Below are 17,874 nucleotides of genomic sequence, written 5' to 3' on the forward strand. Positions count from 1 at the left end.
CAGAGCCCCAGGTGCGATCCTCTGCATAACCCCAGGTGCGATCCTCTGCATAGCCCCGGGTGTGATCCTCTGCATAGCCCCAGGTGTGATCCTCTGCATAGCACCAGGTGCGATCACCTGCATAGCCCCAGGTGTGATCCTCTGCATAGCCCCAGGTGTGATCCTCTGCATAGCCCCAGGTGTGATCCTCTGCATAGCCCCAGGTGGGATCCCCTGCATAGCCACAAATGCAATTCCCTGCATAGCCACAAATGCGATTCCCTGCATAGCCCCAGGTGCGATCCCCTGCATAGCCACAAGTGTGATCCCCTGCATAGCCCCAGGTGTGATCCCCTGCATAGCCCCAGGTGTGATCCCCTGCATAGCCCCAGGTGTGATCCCCTGCATAGCCCCCCATGTGATCCTCTGCATAGCCCCGGGTGTGATCCTCTGCATAGCCACAAATGCGATCCCCTGCATTGCCCCAGGTGCGATCCCCTGCATAGCCACAGTTGTGATCCCCTGCAAAGCCCCGGGTGCGATCCCCTGCATAGCCACAAATGCGATCCCCTGCATAGCCCCAGGTGCGATCCCCTGCATAGCCACAGGTGTGATCCCCTGCAAAGCCCCAGGTGTGATCCTCTGCAAAGCCCCGGGTGCGATCCCCTGCATAGCCCCAGGTGTTGATCCCCTGCAAAGCCCCAGGTGTGATCCTCTGCATAGCCACAGGTGTGATCCCCTGCATAGCCCCAGGTGTGATCCCCTGCATAGCCACAAATGCGATTCCCTGCATAGCCCCAGGTGCGATCCCCTGCAAAGCCCCAGGTGTGATCCTCTGCAAAGCCCCGGGTGCGATTCCCTGCATAGCCACAAGTGTGATCCCCTGCAAAGCCACAAGTGTGATCCCCTGCATAGCCCCGGGTGTGATCCTCTGCATAGCCACAAATGCGATTCCCTGCATAGCCCCGGGTGCGATTCCCTGCATAGCCCCAGGTGTGATCCTCTGCATAGCCACAGGTGTGATCCCCTGCATACCCCCATGTGATCCTCTGCATCGCCCCAGGTGCGATCCCCTGCATAGCCCCAGGTGTGATCCTCTGCATAGCCCCAGGTGTGATCCCCTGCATACCCCCATGTGATCCTCTGCATAGCCCCGGGTGTGATCCTCTGCATAGCCCCAGGTGCGATCCTCTGCATAGCCCCAGGTGTGATCCACTGCATAGCCCCAGGTGCGATCCCCTGCATAGTCCCAGGTGGGATCCCCTGCATAGTCCCAGGTGGGATCCCCTGCATAGCCGCAAATGCGATTCCCTGCATTGCCCAAGGTGCGATCCCCTGCATAGCCGCAAATGCGATTCCCTGCATAGCCCCAGGTGCGATCCCCTGCATAGTCCCAGGTGGGATCCCCTGCATAGCCCCAGGTGCGATTCCCTGCATAGCCACAGGTGTGATCCCCTGCATACCCCCATGTGATCCTCTGCATCGCCCCAGGTGCGATCCCCTGCATAGCCCCAGGTGCGATCCTCTGCATAGCCCCAGGTGTGATCCTCTGCATAGCCCCAGGTGTGATCCTCTGCATAGCCCCAGGTGTGATTCCTTGCATAGCCACAGGTGTGATCCCCTGCATACCCCCATGTGATCCTCTGCATCGCCCCAGGTGCGATCCCCTGCATAGCCCCAGGTGCGATCCTCTGCATAGCCCCAGGTGCGATCCTCTGCATAGCCACAGGTGTGATCCCCTGCATACCCCCATGTGATCCTCTGCATAGCCCCGGGTGTGATTCCTTGCATAGCCACAAATGCGATTCCCTGCATAGCCCCGGGTGCGATTCCCTGCATAGCCACAGGTGTGATCCCCTGCATACCCCCATGTGATCCTCTGCATCGCCCCAGGTGCGATCCCCTGCATAGCCCCAGGTGCGATCCTCTGCATCGCCCCAGTTTCGATCCTCTGCATAGCCCCAGGTGTGATCCTCTGCATACCCCCATGTGATCCTCTGCATAGCCCCGGGTGTGATTCCTTGCATAGCCCCAGGTGCGATCCCCGGGATAGCCCCAGGTGTGATTCCTTGCATAGCCCCAGGTGTGATCCCCTGCATAGCCCCAGGTGTGATCCCCTGCATAGCACCAGGTGTGATCCTCTGCATACCCCCATGTGATCCTCTGCATAGCCCCGGGTGTGATTCCTTGCATAGCTCCAGGTGTGATTCCTTGCATAGCCCCAGGTGCGATCCCCTGCATAGCCCCAGGTGCGATCCCCTGCATTGCCCCAGGTGTGATCCTCTGCATAGCCCCAGGTGTGATCCACTGCATAGCCCCAGGTGCGATCCCCTGCATAGTCCCAGGTGGGATCCCCTGCATAGTCCCAGGTGGGATCCCCTGCATAGCCGCAAATGCGATTCCCTGCATTGCCCAAGGTGCGATCCCCTGCATCGCCCCAGGTGCGATCCCCTGCATAGCCGCAAATGCGATTCCCTGCATAGCCCCAGGTGCGATCCCCTGCATAGTCCCAGGTGGGATCCCCTGCATAGCCCCAGGTGCGATCCCCTGCATAGCCACAAATGCGATCCTCTGCATCGCCCCAGGTGCGATCCTCTGCATCGCCCCAGGTGCGATCCCCTGCATAGCCACAAATGCGATCCTCTGCATCGCCCCAGGTGCGATCCCCTGCATAGCCCCAGGTGCGATCCTCTGCATAGCGCCAGGTGTGATCCCTGCATAGCCGCGAATGCGATTCCCTGCATTGCCCCAGGTGCGATCCCCTGCATCGCCCCAGGTGCGATCCTCTGCATCGCCCCAGGTGTGATCCCCTGCATAGCCCCAGGTGCGATCCTCTGCATAGCCCCAGGTGCGATCCTCTGCATAGCCCCAGGTGTGATCCTCTGCATAGCCCCAGGTGTGATCCTCTGCATAGCCCCAGGTGCGATCCTCTGCATAGCCCCAGGTGTGATCCTCTGCATAGCCCCAGGTGCGATCCTCTGCATAGCCCCAGGTGTGATCCTCTGCATAGCCCCAGGTGTGATCCTCTGCATAGCCCCAGGTGCGATCCTCTGCATACTCCCAGGTGTGATCCTCTGCATAGCCCCAGGTCCGATCCTCTGCATAGCCCCAGGTGCGATCCTCTGCATAGCCCCATGTGATCCTCTGCATAGCCCCAGGTGTGATCCCCTGCATAGCCCCAGGTGTGATCCCCTGCATAGCCACAAATGCGATTCCCTGCATAGCCCCAGGTGTGATCCTCTGCATAGCCCCAGGTGCGATCCCCTGCATAGCCCCAGGTGCGATTCCCTGCATAGCCCGAGGTGCGATCCTCTGCATAGCCCCAGGTGCGATCCTATGCAGAGCCCCAGGTGCGATCCTCTGCATAACCCCAGGTGCGATCCTCTGCATAGCCCCGGGTGTGATCCTCTGCATAGCCCCAGGTGCGATCCTATGCAGAGCCCCAGGTGCGATCCTCTGCATAACCCCAGGTGCGATCCTCTGCATAGCCCCGGGTGTGATCCTCTGCATAGCCCCAGGTGTGATCCTCTGCATAGCACCAGGTGCGATCACCTGCATAGCCCCAGGTGTGATCCTCTGCATAGCCCCAGGTGTGATCCTCTGCATAGCCCCAGGTGTGATCCTCTGCATAGCCCCAGGTGTGATCCTCTGCATAGCCCCAGGTGGGATCCCCTGCATAGCCACAAATGCGATCACCTGCATAGCCCCAGGTGTGATCCCCTGCATAGCCCCAGGTGTGATCCTCTGCATAGCCCCAGGTGTGATCCTCTGCATAGCCCCAGGTGTGATCCTCTGCATAGCCCCAGGTGGGATCCCCTGCATAGCCACAAATGCGATCACCTGCATAGCCCCAGGTGCGATTCCCTGCATAGCCACAAATGCAATTCCCTGCATAGCCACAAATGCGATCCCCTGCATAGCCCCAGGTGGGATCCCCTGAATAGCCCCAGGTGTGATCCCCTGCATAGCCACAAATGCGATCACCTGCATAGCCCCAGGTGTGATCCCCTGCATAGCCCCAGGTGTGATCCTCTGCATAGCCCCAGGTGTGATCCTCTGCATAGCCCCAGGTGTGATCCCCTGCATTGCCCCAGGTGTGATCCCCTGCATAGCCCCAGGTGTGATCCCCTGCATAGCCCAAGGTGTGATCCCCTGCATAGACCCAGGTGTGATCCCCTGCATAGCCCCAGGTGTGATCCTCTGCATAGCCCCATGTGATCCTCTGCATCGCCCCAGGTGTGATCCTCTGTAGAGCCCCAGGTGCGATCCTCTGCATAGCCCCGGGTGCAATCCCCTGCATAGCCCCAGGTGCGATTCCCTGCATAGCCCCAAGTGCGATTCCTTGCAAAGTCCCAGGTGCGATCCCCTGCATAGCCACTAATGCGATTCCCTGCATCGCCCCAGGTGCGATCCCCTGCATAGCCCCAGGTGCGATTCCCTGCATAGCCCCAGGTGTGATCCCCTGCATAGCCCCAGGTGCGATTCCCTGCATAGCCCCAGGTGCGATCCCCTGCATAGCCACAAATGCGATTCCCTGCATCGCCCCAGGTGTGATCCCCTGCATAGCCCCAGGTGCGATTCCCTGCATAGCCCCAGGTGCGATCCCCTGCATAGCCACAAATGCGATTCCCTGCATCGCCCCAGGTGCGATTCCTTGCATAGCCCCAGGTGCGATTCCTTGCATAGCCCCAGGTGTGATCCCCTGCATAGCCCCAGGTGCGATTCCCTGCATCGCCCCAGGTGTGATCCCCTGCATAGCCCCAGGTGCGATTCCCTGCATAGCCCCAGGTGCAATCCCCTGCATAGCCACAAATGCGATTCCCTGCATCGCCCCAGGTGCGATTCCTTGCATAGCCCCAGGTGCGATTCCCTGCATAGCCCCAGGTGCGATCCCCTGCATAGCCACAAATGCGATTCCCTGCATCGCCCCAGGTGCGATTCCTAGCATAGCCCCAGGTGCGATCCTCTGCCTAGCCCCAGGTGTGATGCCCTGCATAGCCCCAGGTGTGATCCTCTGCATAGCCCCAGGTGTGATCCCCTGCATAGCCCCAGGTGCGATCCCCTGCATAGCCCCAGGTGTGATCCTCTGCATAGCCCCAGGTGTGAACCCCTGCATAGCCCCAGGTGCGATCCCCTGCATAGCCCCAGGTGTGATCCTCTGCATAGCCCCAGGTGTGATCCCCTGCATAGCCCCAGGTGCGATCCCCTGCATAGCCCCAGGTGTAATCCTCTGCATAGCCCCACGTGCGATCCCCTGCATAGCCGCAGGTGCGATCCCCTGCATAGCCCCAGGTGTGATCCCCTGCATAGCCCCAGGTGTGACCCTCTGCAGAGCCACAAATGCGATTCACTGCATAGCCCCAGGTGTGATCCCCTGCATAGCCCCAGGTGTGATCCCCTGCATAGCCCCAGGTGTGATCCCCTGCATAGCCACAAATGCAATTCCCTGCATAGCCACAAATGCGATCACCTGCATAGCCCCAGGTGTGATCCCCTGCATAGCCACAAATGCAATTCCCTGCATAGCCACAAATGCGATCACCTGCATAGCCCCAGGTGTGATCCCCTGCATAGCCCCAGGTGTGATCCTCTGCATAGCCCCAGGTGTGATCCTCTGCATAGCCCTATGTGATCCTCTGCAGAGCCCCAGGTGTGATCCCCTGCATTGCCCCAGGTGTGATCCCCTGCATAGCCCCAGGTGCGATCCTCTGCATAGCCCCAGGTGTGATCCCCTGCATAGCCCAAGGTGTGATCCCCTGCATAGACCCAGGTGTGATCCCCTGCATAGCCCCAGGTGTGATCCTCTGCATAGCCCCATGTGATCCTCTGCATCGCCCCAGGTGTGATCCTCTGCAGAGCCCCAGGTGCGATCCTCTGCATAGCCCCGGGTGCAATCCCCTGCATAGCCCCAGGTGCGATTCCCTGCATAGCCCCAAGTGCGATTCCTTGCAAAGTCCCAGGTGCGATCCCCTGCATAGCCACTAATGCGATTCCCTGCATCGCCCCAGGTGCGATTCCCTGCATAGCCCCAGGTGCGATTCCCTGCATCGCCCCAGGTGCGATCCTCTGCCTAGCCCCAGGTGTGATGCCCTGCATAGCCCCAGGTGTGATCCTCTGCATAGCCCCAGGTGTGATCCCCTGCATAGCCCCGGGTGCGATCCCCTGCATAGCCCCAGGTATGATCCCCTGCATAGCCCCAGGTGTGATCCCCTGCATAGCCACAAATGCGATCCCCTGCATAGCCCCAGGTGCGATCCCTTGCATAGCCCCAGATGCGATCCCCTGCATAGCCCCAGGTGTGATCCTCTGCATAGCCCCACGTGCGATCCCCTGCATAGCCGCAGGTGCGATCCCCTGCATAGCCCCAGGTGTGATCCCCTGCATAGCCCCAGGTGTGACCCTCTGCAGAGCCACAAATGCGATTCACTGCATAGCCCCAGGTGCGATCCCCTGCATAGCCCCAGGTGCGATCCCCTGCATAGCCCCAGGTGTGATCCTCTGCATAGCCCCAGGTGTGATCCTCTGCAGAGCCCCAGGTGCGATCCTCTGCATAGCCCCATATGATCCCCTGCATAGCCCCAGGTGTGATCCCCTGCAGAGCCCCAGGTGTGATCCCCTGTATAGCCCCAGGTGCGATCCTCTGCATAGCCCCAGGTGTGATCCCCTGCATAGCCCCAGATGTGATCCTCTGCATAGCCCCAGGTGTGATCCCCTGCATGGCCCCAGGTGTGATCCTCTGCATAGCCCCATGTGATCCTCTGCATAGCCCCAGGTGTGATCCTCTGCAGAGCCCCATGCGATCCTCTGCAAAGCCCCATGTGATCCTCTGCATAGACCCATGTGATCCTCTGCATAGCCCCAGGTGCGATCCTCTGCAGAGCCCCAGGTGCGATGCTCTGCATAGCCCCAGGTGCGATCCACTGCAGAGCCCCAGGTGCGATCCTCTGCATAGCCCCAGGTGCGATCCTCTGCATTGCCCCAGGTGCGATCCTCTGCAGTGCCCCAGGTGTGATCCTCTGCATAGCCCCAGGTGTGATCCTCTGCATCGCCCCAGGTGCGATCCTCTGCATAGCCCCAGGTGCGGTCCCCTGCATAGCCCCAGGTGCGATCCTCTGCAAAGCCGCAGGTGCGATCCCCTGCATAGCCCCAGGTGCGATCCTCTGCATAGCCCCAGGTGCAATACCCTGCATAGCCCCAGGTGCGATCCTCTGCATAGCCCCAGGTGCGATTCCCTGCATCGCCCCAGGTGCGATTCCTTGCATAGCCCCAGGTGCGATCCTCTGCCTAGCCCCAGGTGTGATGCCCTGCATAGCCCCAGGTGTGATCCTCTGCATAGCCCCAGGTGTGATCCCCTGCATAGCCCCAGGTGCGATCCCCTGCATAGCCCCAGGTGTGATCCTCTGCATAGCCCCATGTGTGAACCCCTGCATAGCCCCAGGTGCGATCCCCTGCATAGCCCCAGGTGTGATCCTCTGCATAGCCCCAGGTGTGATCCCCTGCATAGCCCCAGGTGCGATCCCCTGCATAGCCCCAGGTGTAATCCTCTGCATAGCCCCACGTGCGATCCCCTGCATAGCCGCAGGTGCGATCCCCTGCATAGCCCCAGGTGTGATCCCCTGCATAGCCCCAGGTGTGACCCTCTGCAGAGCCACAAATGCGATTCACTGCATAGCCCCAGGTGTGATCCCCTGCATAGCCCCAGGTGTGATCCCCTGCATAGCCCCAGGTGTGATCCCCTGCATAGCCACAAATGCAATTCCCTGCATAGCCACAAATGCGATCACCTGCATAGCCCCAGGTGTGATCCCCTGCATAGCCACAAATGCAATTCCCTGCATAGCCACAAATGCGATCACCTGCATAGCCCCAGGTGTGATCCCCTGCATAGCCCCAGGTGTGATCCTCTGCATAGCCCCAGGTGTGATCCTCTGCATAGCCCTATGTGATCCTCTGCAGAGCCCCAGGTGTGATCCCCTGCATTGCCCCAGGTGTGATCCCCTGCATAGCCCCAGGTGCGATCCTCTGCATAGCCCCAGGTGTGATCCCCTGCATAGCCCAAGGTGTGATCCCCTGCATAGACCCAGGTGTGATCCCCTGCATAGCCCCAGGTGTGATCCTCTGCATAGCCCCATGTGATCCTCTGCATCGCCCCAGGTGTGATCCTCTGCAGAGCCCCAGGTGCGATCCTCTGCATAGCCCCGGGTGCAATCCCCTGCATAGCCCCAGGTGCGATTCCCTGCATAGCCCCAAGTGCGATTCCTTGCAAAGTCCCAGGTGCGATCCCCTGCATAGCCACTAATGCGATTCCCTGCATCGCCCCAGGTGCGATTCCCTGCATAGCCCCAGGTGCGATTCCCTGCATCGCCCCAGGTGCGATCCTCTGCCTAGCCCCAGGTGTGATGCCCTGCATAGCCCCAGGTGTGATCCTCTGCATAGCCCCAGGTGTGATCCCCTGCATAGCCCCGGGTGCGATCCCCTGCATAGCCCCAGGTATGATCCCCTGCATAGCCCCAGGTGTGATCCCCTGCATAGCCACAAATGCGATCCCCTGCATAGCCCCAGGTGCGATCCCTTGCATAGCCCCAGATGCGATCCCCTGCATAGCCCCAGGTGTGATCCTCTGCATAGCCCCACGTGCGATCCCCTGCATAGCCGCAGGTGCGATCCCCTGCATAGCCCCAGGTGTGATCCCCTGCATAGCCCCAGGTGTGACCCTCTGCAGAGCCACAAATGCGATTCACTGCATAGCCCCAGGTGCGATCCCCTGCATAGCCCCAGGTGCGATCCCCTGCATAGCCCCAGGTGTGATCCCCTGCGTAGCCACAAATGCGATTCCCTGCATAGCCCCAGGTGTGATCCTCTGCATAGCCCCAGGTGTGATCCTCTGCAGAGCCCCAGGTGCGATCCTCTGCATAGCCCCATATGATCCCCTGCATAGCCCCAGGTGTGATCCCCTGCAGAGCCCCAGGTGTGATCCCCTGTATAGCCCCAGGTGCGATCCTCTGCATAGCCCCAGGTGTGATCCCCTGCATAGCCCCAGATGTGATCCTCTGCATAGCCCCAGGTGTGATCCCCTGCATGGCCCCAGGTGTGATCCTCTGCATAGCCCCATGTGATCCTCTGCATAGCCCCAGGTGTGATCCTCTGCAGAGCCCCATGCGATCCTCTGCAAAGCCCCATGTGATCCTCTGCATAGACCCATGTGATCCTCTGCATAGCCCCAGGTGCGATCCTCTGCAGAGCCCCAGGTGCGATGCTCTGCATAGCCCCAGGTGCGATCCACTGCAGAGCCCCAGGTGCGATCCTCTGCATAGCCCCAGGTGCGATCCTCTGCATTGCCCCAGGTGCGATCCTCTGCAGTGCCCCAGGTGTGATCCTCTGCATAGCCCCAGGTGTGATCCTCTGCATCGCCCCAGGTGCGATCCTCTGCATAGCCCCAGGTGCGGTCCCCTGCATAGCCCCAGGTGCGATCCTCTGCAAAGCCGCAGGTGCGATCCCCTGCATAGCCCCAGGTGCGATCCTCTGCATAGCCCCAGGTGCAATACCCTGCATAGCCCCAGGTGCGATCCTCTGCATAGCCCCAGGTGCGATTCCCTGCATAGCCCCAGGTGCAATTCCCTGCATAGCCCCAGGTGTGATCCTCTGCATAGCCCCAGGTGCGATTCCCTGCATAGCCCCAGGTGCAATTCCCTGCATAGCCCCAGGTGTGATCCTCTGCATAGCCCCAGGTGCGATTCCCTGCATAGCCACAGGTGTGATTCTCTGCATAACCCCAGGTGTGATCCTCTGCATAGCCCCGGGTGCGATTCCCTGCATAGCCCCAGGTGCGATTCCCTGCATAGCCCCAGGTGTGATCCCCTGCATAGCCCCAGGTGTGATCCCCTGCATCGCCCCGGGTGCGATCCCCTGCATAGCCGCAGGTGCGATCCCCTGCATAGCCCCAGGTGTGATCCCCTGCATAGCCCCAGGTGCGATCCCCTGCATAGCCCCAGGTGCGATCCCCTGCATAGCCCCAGGTGTGACCCTCTGCAGAGCCACAAATGCGATTCACTGCATAGCCCCAGGTGTGATCCCCTGCATTGCCCCAGGTGTGACCCTCTGCAGAGCCACAAATGCGATTCACTGCATAGCCCCAGGTGTGATCCCCTGCATTGCCCCAGGTGCGATCCCCTGCATAGCCCCAGGTGCGATCCCCTGCATAGCCCCAGGTGTGATCCCCTGCGTAGCCACAAATGCGATCCCCTGCATAGCCCCAGGTGTGATCCTCTGCATAGCCCCATGTGATCCTCTGCATAGCCCCAGGTGTGATCCTCTGCAGAGCCCCAGGTGCGATCCTCTGCATAGCCCCGGGTGTGATCCTCTGCAGAGCCCCATGCGATCCTCTGCATAGCCCCATGTGATCCTCTGCATAGCCCCAGGTGTGATCCCCTGCATAGCCCCAGGTGTGATCCCCTGTATAGCCCCAGGTGCGATCCTCTGCATAGCCCCAGGTGTGATCCCCTGCATAGCCCCAGGTGTGATCCCCTGCATAGCCCCAGGTGTGATCCTCTGCATAGCCCCAGGTGTGATCCCCTGCATAGCCCCAGGTGTGATCCCCTGCATAGCCCCAGGTGCGATCCTCTGCATAGCCCCAGGTGTGATCCCCTGTATAGCCCCAGGTGCGTTCCTCTGCATAGCCCCAGGTGTGATCCCCTGCATAGCCCCAGGTGTGATCCCCTGCATAGCCCCAGGTGTGATCCTCTGCATAGCCCCAGGTGTGATCCCCTGCATAGCCCCAGGTGTGATCCCCTGCATAGCCCCAGGTGTGATCCTCTGCATAGCCCCATGTGATCCTCTGCATAGCCCCAGGTGTGATCCTCTGCAGAGCCCCATGCGATCCTCTGCAGAGCCCCATGTGATCCTCTGCATAGCCCCAGGTGTGATCCTCTGCAGAGCCCCAGGTGCGATGCTCTGCATAGCCCCAGGTGTGATCCTCTGCAGAGCCCCAGGTGCGATCCTCTGCATAGCCCCAGGTGCGATCCTCTGCATTGCCCCAGGTGTGATCCTCTGCAGAGCCCCAGGTGTGATCCCCTGCATAGCCCCAGGTGCGATCCTCTGCATAGCCCCAGGTGCGATCCCCTGCATAGCCCCAGGTGTGATCCCCTGCATAGCCCCAGGTGTGATCCTCTGCATAGCCCCATGTGATCCTCTGCATCGCCCCAGGTGTGATCCTCTGCAGAGCCCCAGGTGCGATCCTCTGCATAGCCCCGGGTGCAATCCCCTGCATAGCCCCAGGTGCGATTCCCTGCATAGCCCCAGGTGCGATTCCTTGCAAAGTCCCAGGTGCGATCCCCTGCATAGCCACTAATGCGATTCCCTGCATCGCCCCAGGTGCGATTCCCTGCATAGCCCCAGGTGTGATCCCCTGCATAGCCCCAGGATCGATTCCCTGCATAGCCCCAGGTGTGATCCCCTGCATAGCCACAAATGCGATTCCCTGCATCGCCCCAGGTGCGATCCTCTGCCTAGCCCCAGGTGTGATGCCCTGCATAGCCCCAGATGTGATCCTCTGCATAGCCCCAGGAGTGATCCCCTGCATAGCCCCAGGTGCGATCCCCTGCATAGCCCCAGGTGTGATCCTCTGCATAGCCCCAGGTGTGATCCCCTGCATAGCCCCAGGTGCGATCCCCTGCATAGCCCCAGGTGTGATCCTCTGCATAGCCCCAGGTGTGATCCCCTGCATAGCCCCAGGTGCGATCCCCTGCATAGCCCCAGGTGTGATCCTCTGCATAGCCCCAGGTGTGATCCCCTGCATAGCCCCAGGTGCGATCCCCTGCATAGCCCCAGGTGTAATCCTCTGCATAGCCCCACGTGCGATCCCCTGCATAGCCGCAGGTGCGATCCCCTGCATAGCCCCAGGTGTGATCCACTGCATAGCCCCAGGTGTGACACTCTGCAGAGCCACAAATGCGATTCACTGCATAGCCCCAGGTGCGATCCCCTGCATTGCCCCAGGTGCGATCCCCTGCATAGCCCCAGGTGTGATCCCCTGCATAGCCCCAGGTGTGATCCCCTGCATAGCCCCGGGTGCGATCCCCTGCATAGCCCCAGGTATGATCCCCTGCATAGCCCCAGGTGTGATCCCCTGCATAGCCACAAATGCGATCCCCTGCATAGCCCCAGGTGCGATCCCCTGCATAGCCCCAGATGCGATCCCCTGCATAGCCCCAGGTGTGATCCTCTGCATAGCCCCACGTGCGATCCCCTGCATAGCCGCAGGTGCGATCCCCTGCATAGCCCCAGGTGTGATCCCCTGCATAGCCCCAGGTGTGACCCTCTGCAGAGCCACAAATGCGATTCACTGCATAGGCCCAGGTGTGATCCCCTGCATTGCCCCAGGTGCGATCCCCTGCATAGCCCCAGGTGCGATCCCCTGCATAGCCCCAGGTGTGATCCCCTGCGTAGCCACAAATGCGATTCCCTGCATAGCCCCAGGTGTGATCCTCTGCATAGCCCCAGGTGTGATCCTCTGCAGAGTCCCAGGTGCGATCCTCTGCATAGCCCCATATGATCCTCTGCATAGCCCCAGGTGTGATCCCCTGCATAGCCCCAGGTGTGATCCTCTGTATAGCCCCAGGTGCGATCCTCTGCATAGCCCCAGGTGTGATCCCCTGCATAGCCCCAGATGTGATCCTCTGCATAGCCCCAGGTGTGATCCCCTGCATGGCCCCAGGTGTGATCCTCTGCATAGCCCCATGTGATCCTCTGCATAGCCCCAGGTGTGATCCTCTGCAGAGCCCCATGCGATCCTCTGCAGAGCCCCATGTGATCCTCTGCATAGACCCATGTGATCCTCTGCATAGCCCCAGGTGCGATCCTCTGCAGAGCCCCAGGTGCGATGCTCTGCATAGCCCCAGGTGCGTTCCTCTGCAGAGCCCCAGGTGCGATCCTCTGCATAGCCCCAGGTGCGATCCTCTGCATTGCCCCAGGTGCGATCCTCTGCAGTGCCCCAGGTGTGATCCTCTGCATCGCCCCAGGTGTGATCCTCTGCATCGCCCCAGGTGCGATCCTCTGCATAGCCCCAGGTGCGGTCCCCTGCATAGCCCCAGGTGCGATCCTCTGCAAAGCCGCAGGTGCGATCCCCTGCATAGCCCCAGGTGCGATCCTCTGCATAGCCCCAGGTGCAATACCCTGCATAGCCCCAGGTGCAATCCTCTGCATAGCCCCAGGTGCGATTCCCTGCATAGCTCCAGTTGCAATTCCCTGCATAGCCCCAGGTGTGATCCTCTGCATAGCCCCAGGTGCGATTCCCTGCATAGCCCCAGGTGTGATCCTCTGCATAGCCCCAGGTGCGATTCCCTGCATAGCCCCAGGTGCGATTCCCTGCATAGCCCCAGGTGCAATTCCCTGCATAGCCCGAGGTGTGATCCTCTGCAGAGCCCCAGGTGGAATTCCCTGCATAGCCCCAGGTGTGATCCTCTGCATAGCCCCAGGTGCGATTCCCTGCATAGCCCCAGTTGCAATTCCCTGCATAGCCCGAGGTGTGATCCCCTGCATTGCCCCCGGTGCGATCCCCTGCATAGCCCCAGGTGTGATCCTCTGCAGAGCCCCAGGTGGAATTCCCTGCATAGCCCCAGGTGCGATCCTCTGCATAGCCCCAGGTGCGATTCCCTGCATAGCCCCAGGTGTGATCCTCTGCATAGCCCCAGGTGCGATTCCCTGCATAGCCCCAGGTGCGATTCCCTGCATAGCCCCAGGTGCAATTCCCTGCATAGCCCGAGGTGTGATCCTCTGCATAGCCCCAGGTGCAATTCCCTGCATAGCCCGAGGTGTGATCCTCTGCATAGCCCCAGGTGCGATTCCCTGCATAGCCCCAGGTGTGATCCCCTGCATAGCCCCAGGTGATCCTCTGCATAGCCCCAGGTGCGATCCCCTGCATAGCCCCAGGTGTGATCCTCTGCATAGCCCCAGGTGCGATTCCCTGCATAGCCCCAGGTGTGATCCCCTGCATAGCCCCAGGTGATCCTCTGCATTGCCCCCGGTGCGATCCCCTGCATAGCCCCAGGTGCGATCCCCTGCATAGCCCCAGGTGTGATCCCCTGCGTAGCCACAAATGCGATCCCCTGCATAGCCCCAGGTGTGATCCTCTGCATAGCCCCATGTGATCCTCTGCATAGCCCCAGGTGTGATCCTCTGCAGAGCCCCAGGTGCGATCCTCTGCATAGCCCCGGGTGTGATCCTCTGCAGAGCCCCATGCGATCCTCTGCATAGCCCCATGTGATCCTCTGCATAGCCCCAGGTGTGATCCCCTGCATAGCCCCAGGTGTGATCCCCTGTATAGCCCCAGGTGCGATCCTCTGCATAGCCCCAGGTGTGATCCCCTGCATAGCCCCAGGTGTGATCCCCTGCATAGCCCCAGGTGTGATCCTCTGCATAACCCCATGTGATCCTCTGCATAGCCCCAGGTGTGATCCTCTGCAGAGCCCCATGCGATCCTCTGCAGAGCCCCATGTGATCCTCTGCATAGCCCCAGGTGTGATCCTCTGCAGAGCCCCAGGTGCGATGCTCTGCATAGCCCCAGGTGTGATCCTCTGCAGAGCCCCAGGTGCGATCCTCTGCATAGCCCCAGGTGCGATCCTCTGCATTGCCCCAGGTGTGATCCTCTGCAGAGCCCCAGGTGTGATCCCCTGCATAGCCCCAGGTGCGATCCTCTGCAAAGCCGCAGGTGCGATCCCCTGCATAGCCCCAGGTGCGATCCTCTGCATAGCCCCAGGTGCAATACACTGCATAGCCCCAGGTGCGATCCTCTGCATAGCCCCAGGTGCGATTCCCTGCATAGCCCGAGGTGCTATTCCCTGCATAGCCCCAGGTGCAATTCCCTGCATAGCCCCAGGTGTGATCCTCTGCATAGCCCCAGGTGCGATTCCCTGCATAGCCCCAGGTGCGATTCCCTGCATAGCCCCAGGTGCGATTCCCTGCATAGCCCCAGGTGCAATTCCCTGCATAGCCCCAGGTGTGATCCTCTGCATAGCCCCAGGTGCGATTCCCTGCATAGCCCCAGGTGCGATCCTCTGCATAGCCCCAGGTGCAATTCCTTGCATAGCCCCAGGTGTGATCCTCTGCATAGCCCCAGGTGCGATTCCCTGCATAGCCCCGGGTGCGATTCCCTGCATAGCCCCAGGTGCTATTCCCTGCATAGCCCCAGGTGTGATCCCCTGCATAGCCCCAGGTGTGATCCCCTGCATTGCCCCAGGTGGGATCCCCTGCATAGCCCCAGGTGCGATCCTCTGCATAGCTCCAGGTGCGATCCCCTGCATAGCCCCAGGTGCGATCCTCTGCATCGCCCCAGGTGCGATTCCCTGCATAGCCCCAGGTGCGATCCCCTGCATAGCCGCAGGTGCGATCCCCTGCATAGCCCCAGGTGTGATCCCCTGCATAGCCCCAGGTGCGATCCCCTGCATAGCCCCAGGTGTGATCACCTGCGTAGCCACAAATGCGATCCCCTGCATAGCCCCAGGTGTGATCCTCTGCATAGCCCCATGTGATCCTCTGCATAGCCCCAGGTGTGATCCTCTGCAGAGCCCCAGGTGCGATGCTCTGCATAGCCCCATGTGATCCTCTGCATAGCCCCATGTGATCCTCTGCATAGCCCCAGGTGTGATCCTCTGCATAGCCCCGGGTGCGATTCCCTGCATAGCCCCAGGTGCTATTCCCTGCATAGCCCCAGGTGTGATCCCCTGCATAGCCCCAGGTGTGATCCCCTGCATCGCCCCAGGTGGGATCCCCTGCATAGCCCCAGGTGCGATCCTCTGCATAGCTCCAGGTGCGATCCCCTGCATAGCCCCAGGTGCGATCCTCTGCATTGCCCCAGGTGCGATTCCCTGCATAGCCCCAGGTGCGATCCCCTGCATAGCCCCAGGTGCGATCCTCTGCATAGCCCCAGGTGCAATTCCCTGCATAGCCCCAGGTGCGATCCTGTGCATAGCCCCAGGTGCAATTCCCTGCATAGCCCCAGGTGCGATCCTGTGCATAGCCCCAGGTACGATTCCCTGCATAGCCCCAGGTGTGATTCTCTGCATAACCCCAGGTGTGATCCTCTGCATAGCTGCAGGTGCGATTCCCTGCATAGCCCCAGGTGTGATCCCCTGCATAGCCCCGGGTGCGATTCCCTGCATAGCCCCAGGTGTGATTCCCTGCATAGCCCCAGGTGCGATTCGCTGCATAAGCCCAGGTGTGATCCCCTGCATAGCCCCGGGTGCGATTCCCTGCATAAGCCCAGGTGGGATCCCTTGCATAGCCCCAGGTGCGATTCCCTGCATATCCCCGGGTGGGATCCCCTACATAGCCCCGGGTGTGATCCCCTGCACAGCCCCGGGTGCGATTCCCTGCATAGCCCCAGGTGGGATCCCTTGCATAGCTGCAGGTGCGATTCCCTGCATAGCCCCAGGTGGGATCCCTTGCATAGTCCCAGGTGCAATTCTCTGCATAGCCCCATGTGGGATCCCTTGCATAGCTGCAGGTGCGATCCTCTGCATAGCCCCAGGTGCGATCCTCTGCACAGCCCCGAGTGCGATCCTCTGCATAGCCCCAGGTGGGATCCCTTGCATAGTCCCAGGTGTGATCCCCTGCATAGCCCCTGGTGCGATCCCCTGCATAGCCCCGGGTGCGATTCCCTGCATAGCCCCAGGTGGGATCCCTTGCATAGCCCCAGGTGGGATCCCTTGCATAGCCCCAAGTGTGATTCCCTGCATAGCCCCGGGTGCCATCCCCTGCTTAGCCCCGGGTGTGATCCCCTGCATAGCCCCGGGTGCGATTCCCTGCATAACCCCAGGTGCGATTCCCTGCATAGCCCCAGGGTGGGATCCCTTGCATAGCCCCCAGATGGGATTCTCTGCACAGCCCCAGGTGGGATCCCTTGAATAGCCCCAGGTGCAATCCTCTGCATAGCCCCGGGTGCGATCCCCTGCATCGCCCCAGGTGGGATCCCCTGCATTGCCCCGAGTGCGATCCCCTGAATAGCCCCAGGTGGGATCCCCTGCCTAGCCCCACATGTGATCCCCTGCATAGCCCCAGGTGCAATCCCCTGAAAAGCCCCAGGTGGGATCCCCTGCACAGCCCCAGCTCTGTTCCTCTACATAGCCCCAGATGCGATCCCCTGCAGAGTCCCAGCTCCGATCCCCATGAGTTATCCCTCAGACCCCGTGGTTGTCCATTATCCAGGTGCCTGTCACCCCTCATTCCCACCCATTCCCCCACCCAATCCCTTGCACCAGTCTCTGGCCCACAAGGCCCCTTAGCTATTAAATAGCCCATGGCGGGGCACTGCTCCCTCTCTCTCTCTGCTCCTGCCAGACGCATGATGCTGAACCTGCTGGATCTAAAGAGCCTGTTCTAATACCTTGAGGTGCTGGTTGAGCCCCCGCGGGTCTCTGTTCTCCTGGCCAGAGGTCCCTGTGGGTTGGGTGGGCTCGGGTGTCGATTCCCTGCTGGTTTCAGGATCATCAGTTCGCCCCTCCAGATCGACCATTGTATAGTCCTCGTTCTTCATGACTCAGAACAGAACCTATCTACTCAGTGCAAGAGGCAAAGGCAGAAAGGGCAGAAAACCTTTCATCCGCGATGTTGAATAAAATCTTGGGGCCTGGTGCTTCAACCTTCTCCCTCCACACTTTCTCTCTCTCTGTCTGCTCGTCTCTCCCTCTTTCAGGAATGGAATGAACTTGTTCTATTTTGAGAGGCAGATTCAATTCTTCCCAACATTGTGCTGACACAGAGACCAGGGCTGCAACCACTTAAAGGGACTCTGAAATGTTTCTCCTCTGATCTGATCTCATCTCCTGACCCTTCGAAGCCTCTCCACCAGCTACAAGCTGCCAGTCGGGGAGTGTGATGGGACACTCTCCTCTCTCCTGGATG

At 60.6% G+C, this 17,874-nt stretch overlaps 1 protein-coding gene across 1 annotated transcript in view; it reads right to left on the reverse strand.

Annotated features, from left to right (window-relative positions):
- Positions 1-17,506, reverse strand: part of LOC137360351 (caveolin-2-like) — a 41,312-nt gene extending 23,806 nt beyond the window's left edge. Inside the window, exon 1 of the mRNA XM_068025789.1 lies at positions 17,357-17,506. Coding sequence (XP_067881890.1) covers positions 17,357-17,506 — 150 coding nt within the window. The remainder of the gene's footprint in view (positions 1-17,356) is intronic.
- Positions 17,507-17,874: the final 368 nt, after the last annotated feature.

The sequence above is a fragment of the Heterodontus francisci genome, unplaced genomic scaffold, assembly GCF_036365525.1.
Source record: "Heterodontus francisci isolate sHetFra1 unplaced genomic scaffold, sHetFra1.hap1 HAP1_SCAFFOLD_878, whole genome shotgun sequence".
Lineage (NCBI taxonomy): Eukaryota > Metazoa > Chordata > Chondrichthyes > Heterodontiformes > Heterodontidae > Heterodontus > Heterodontus francisci.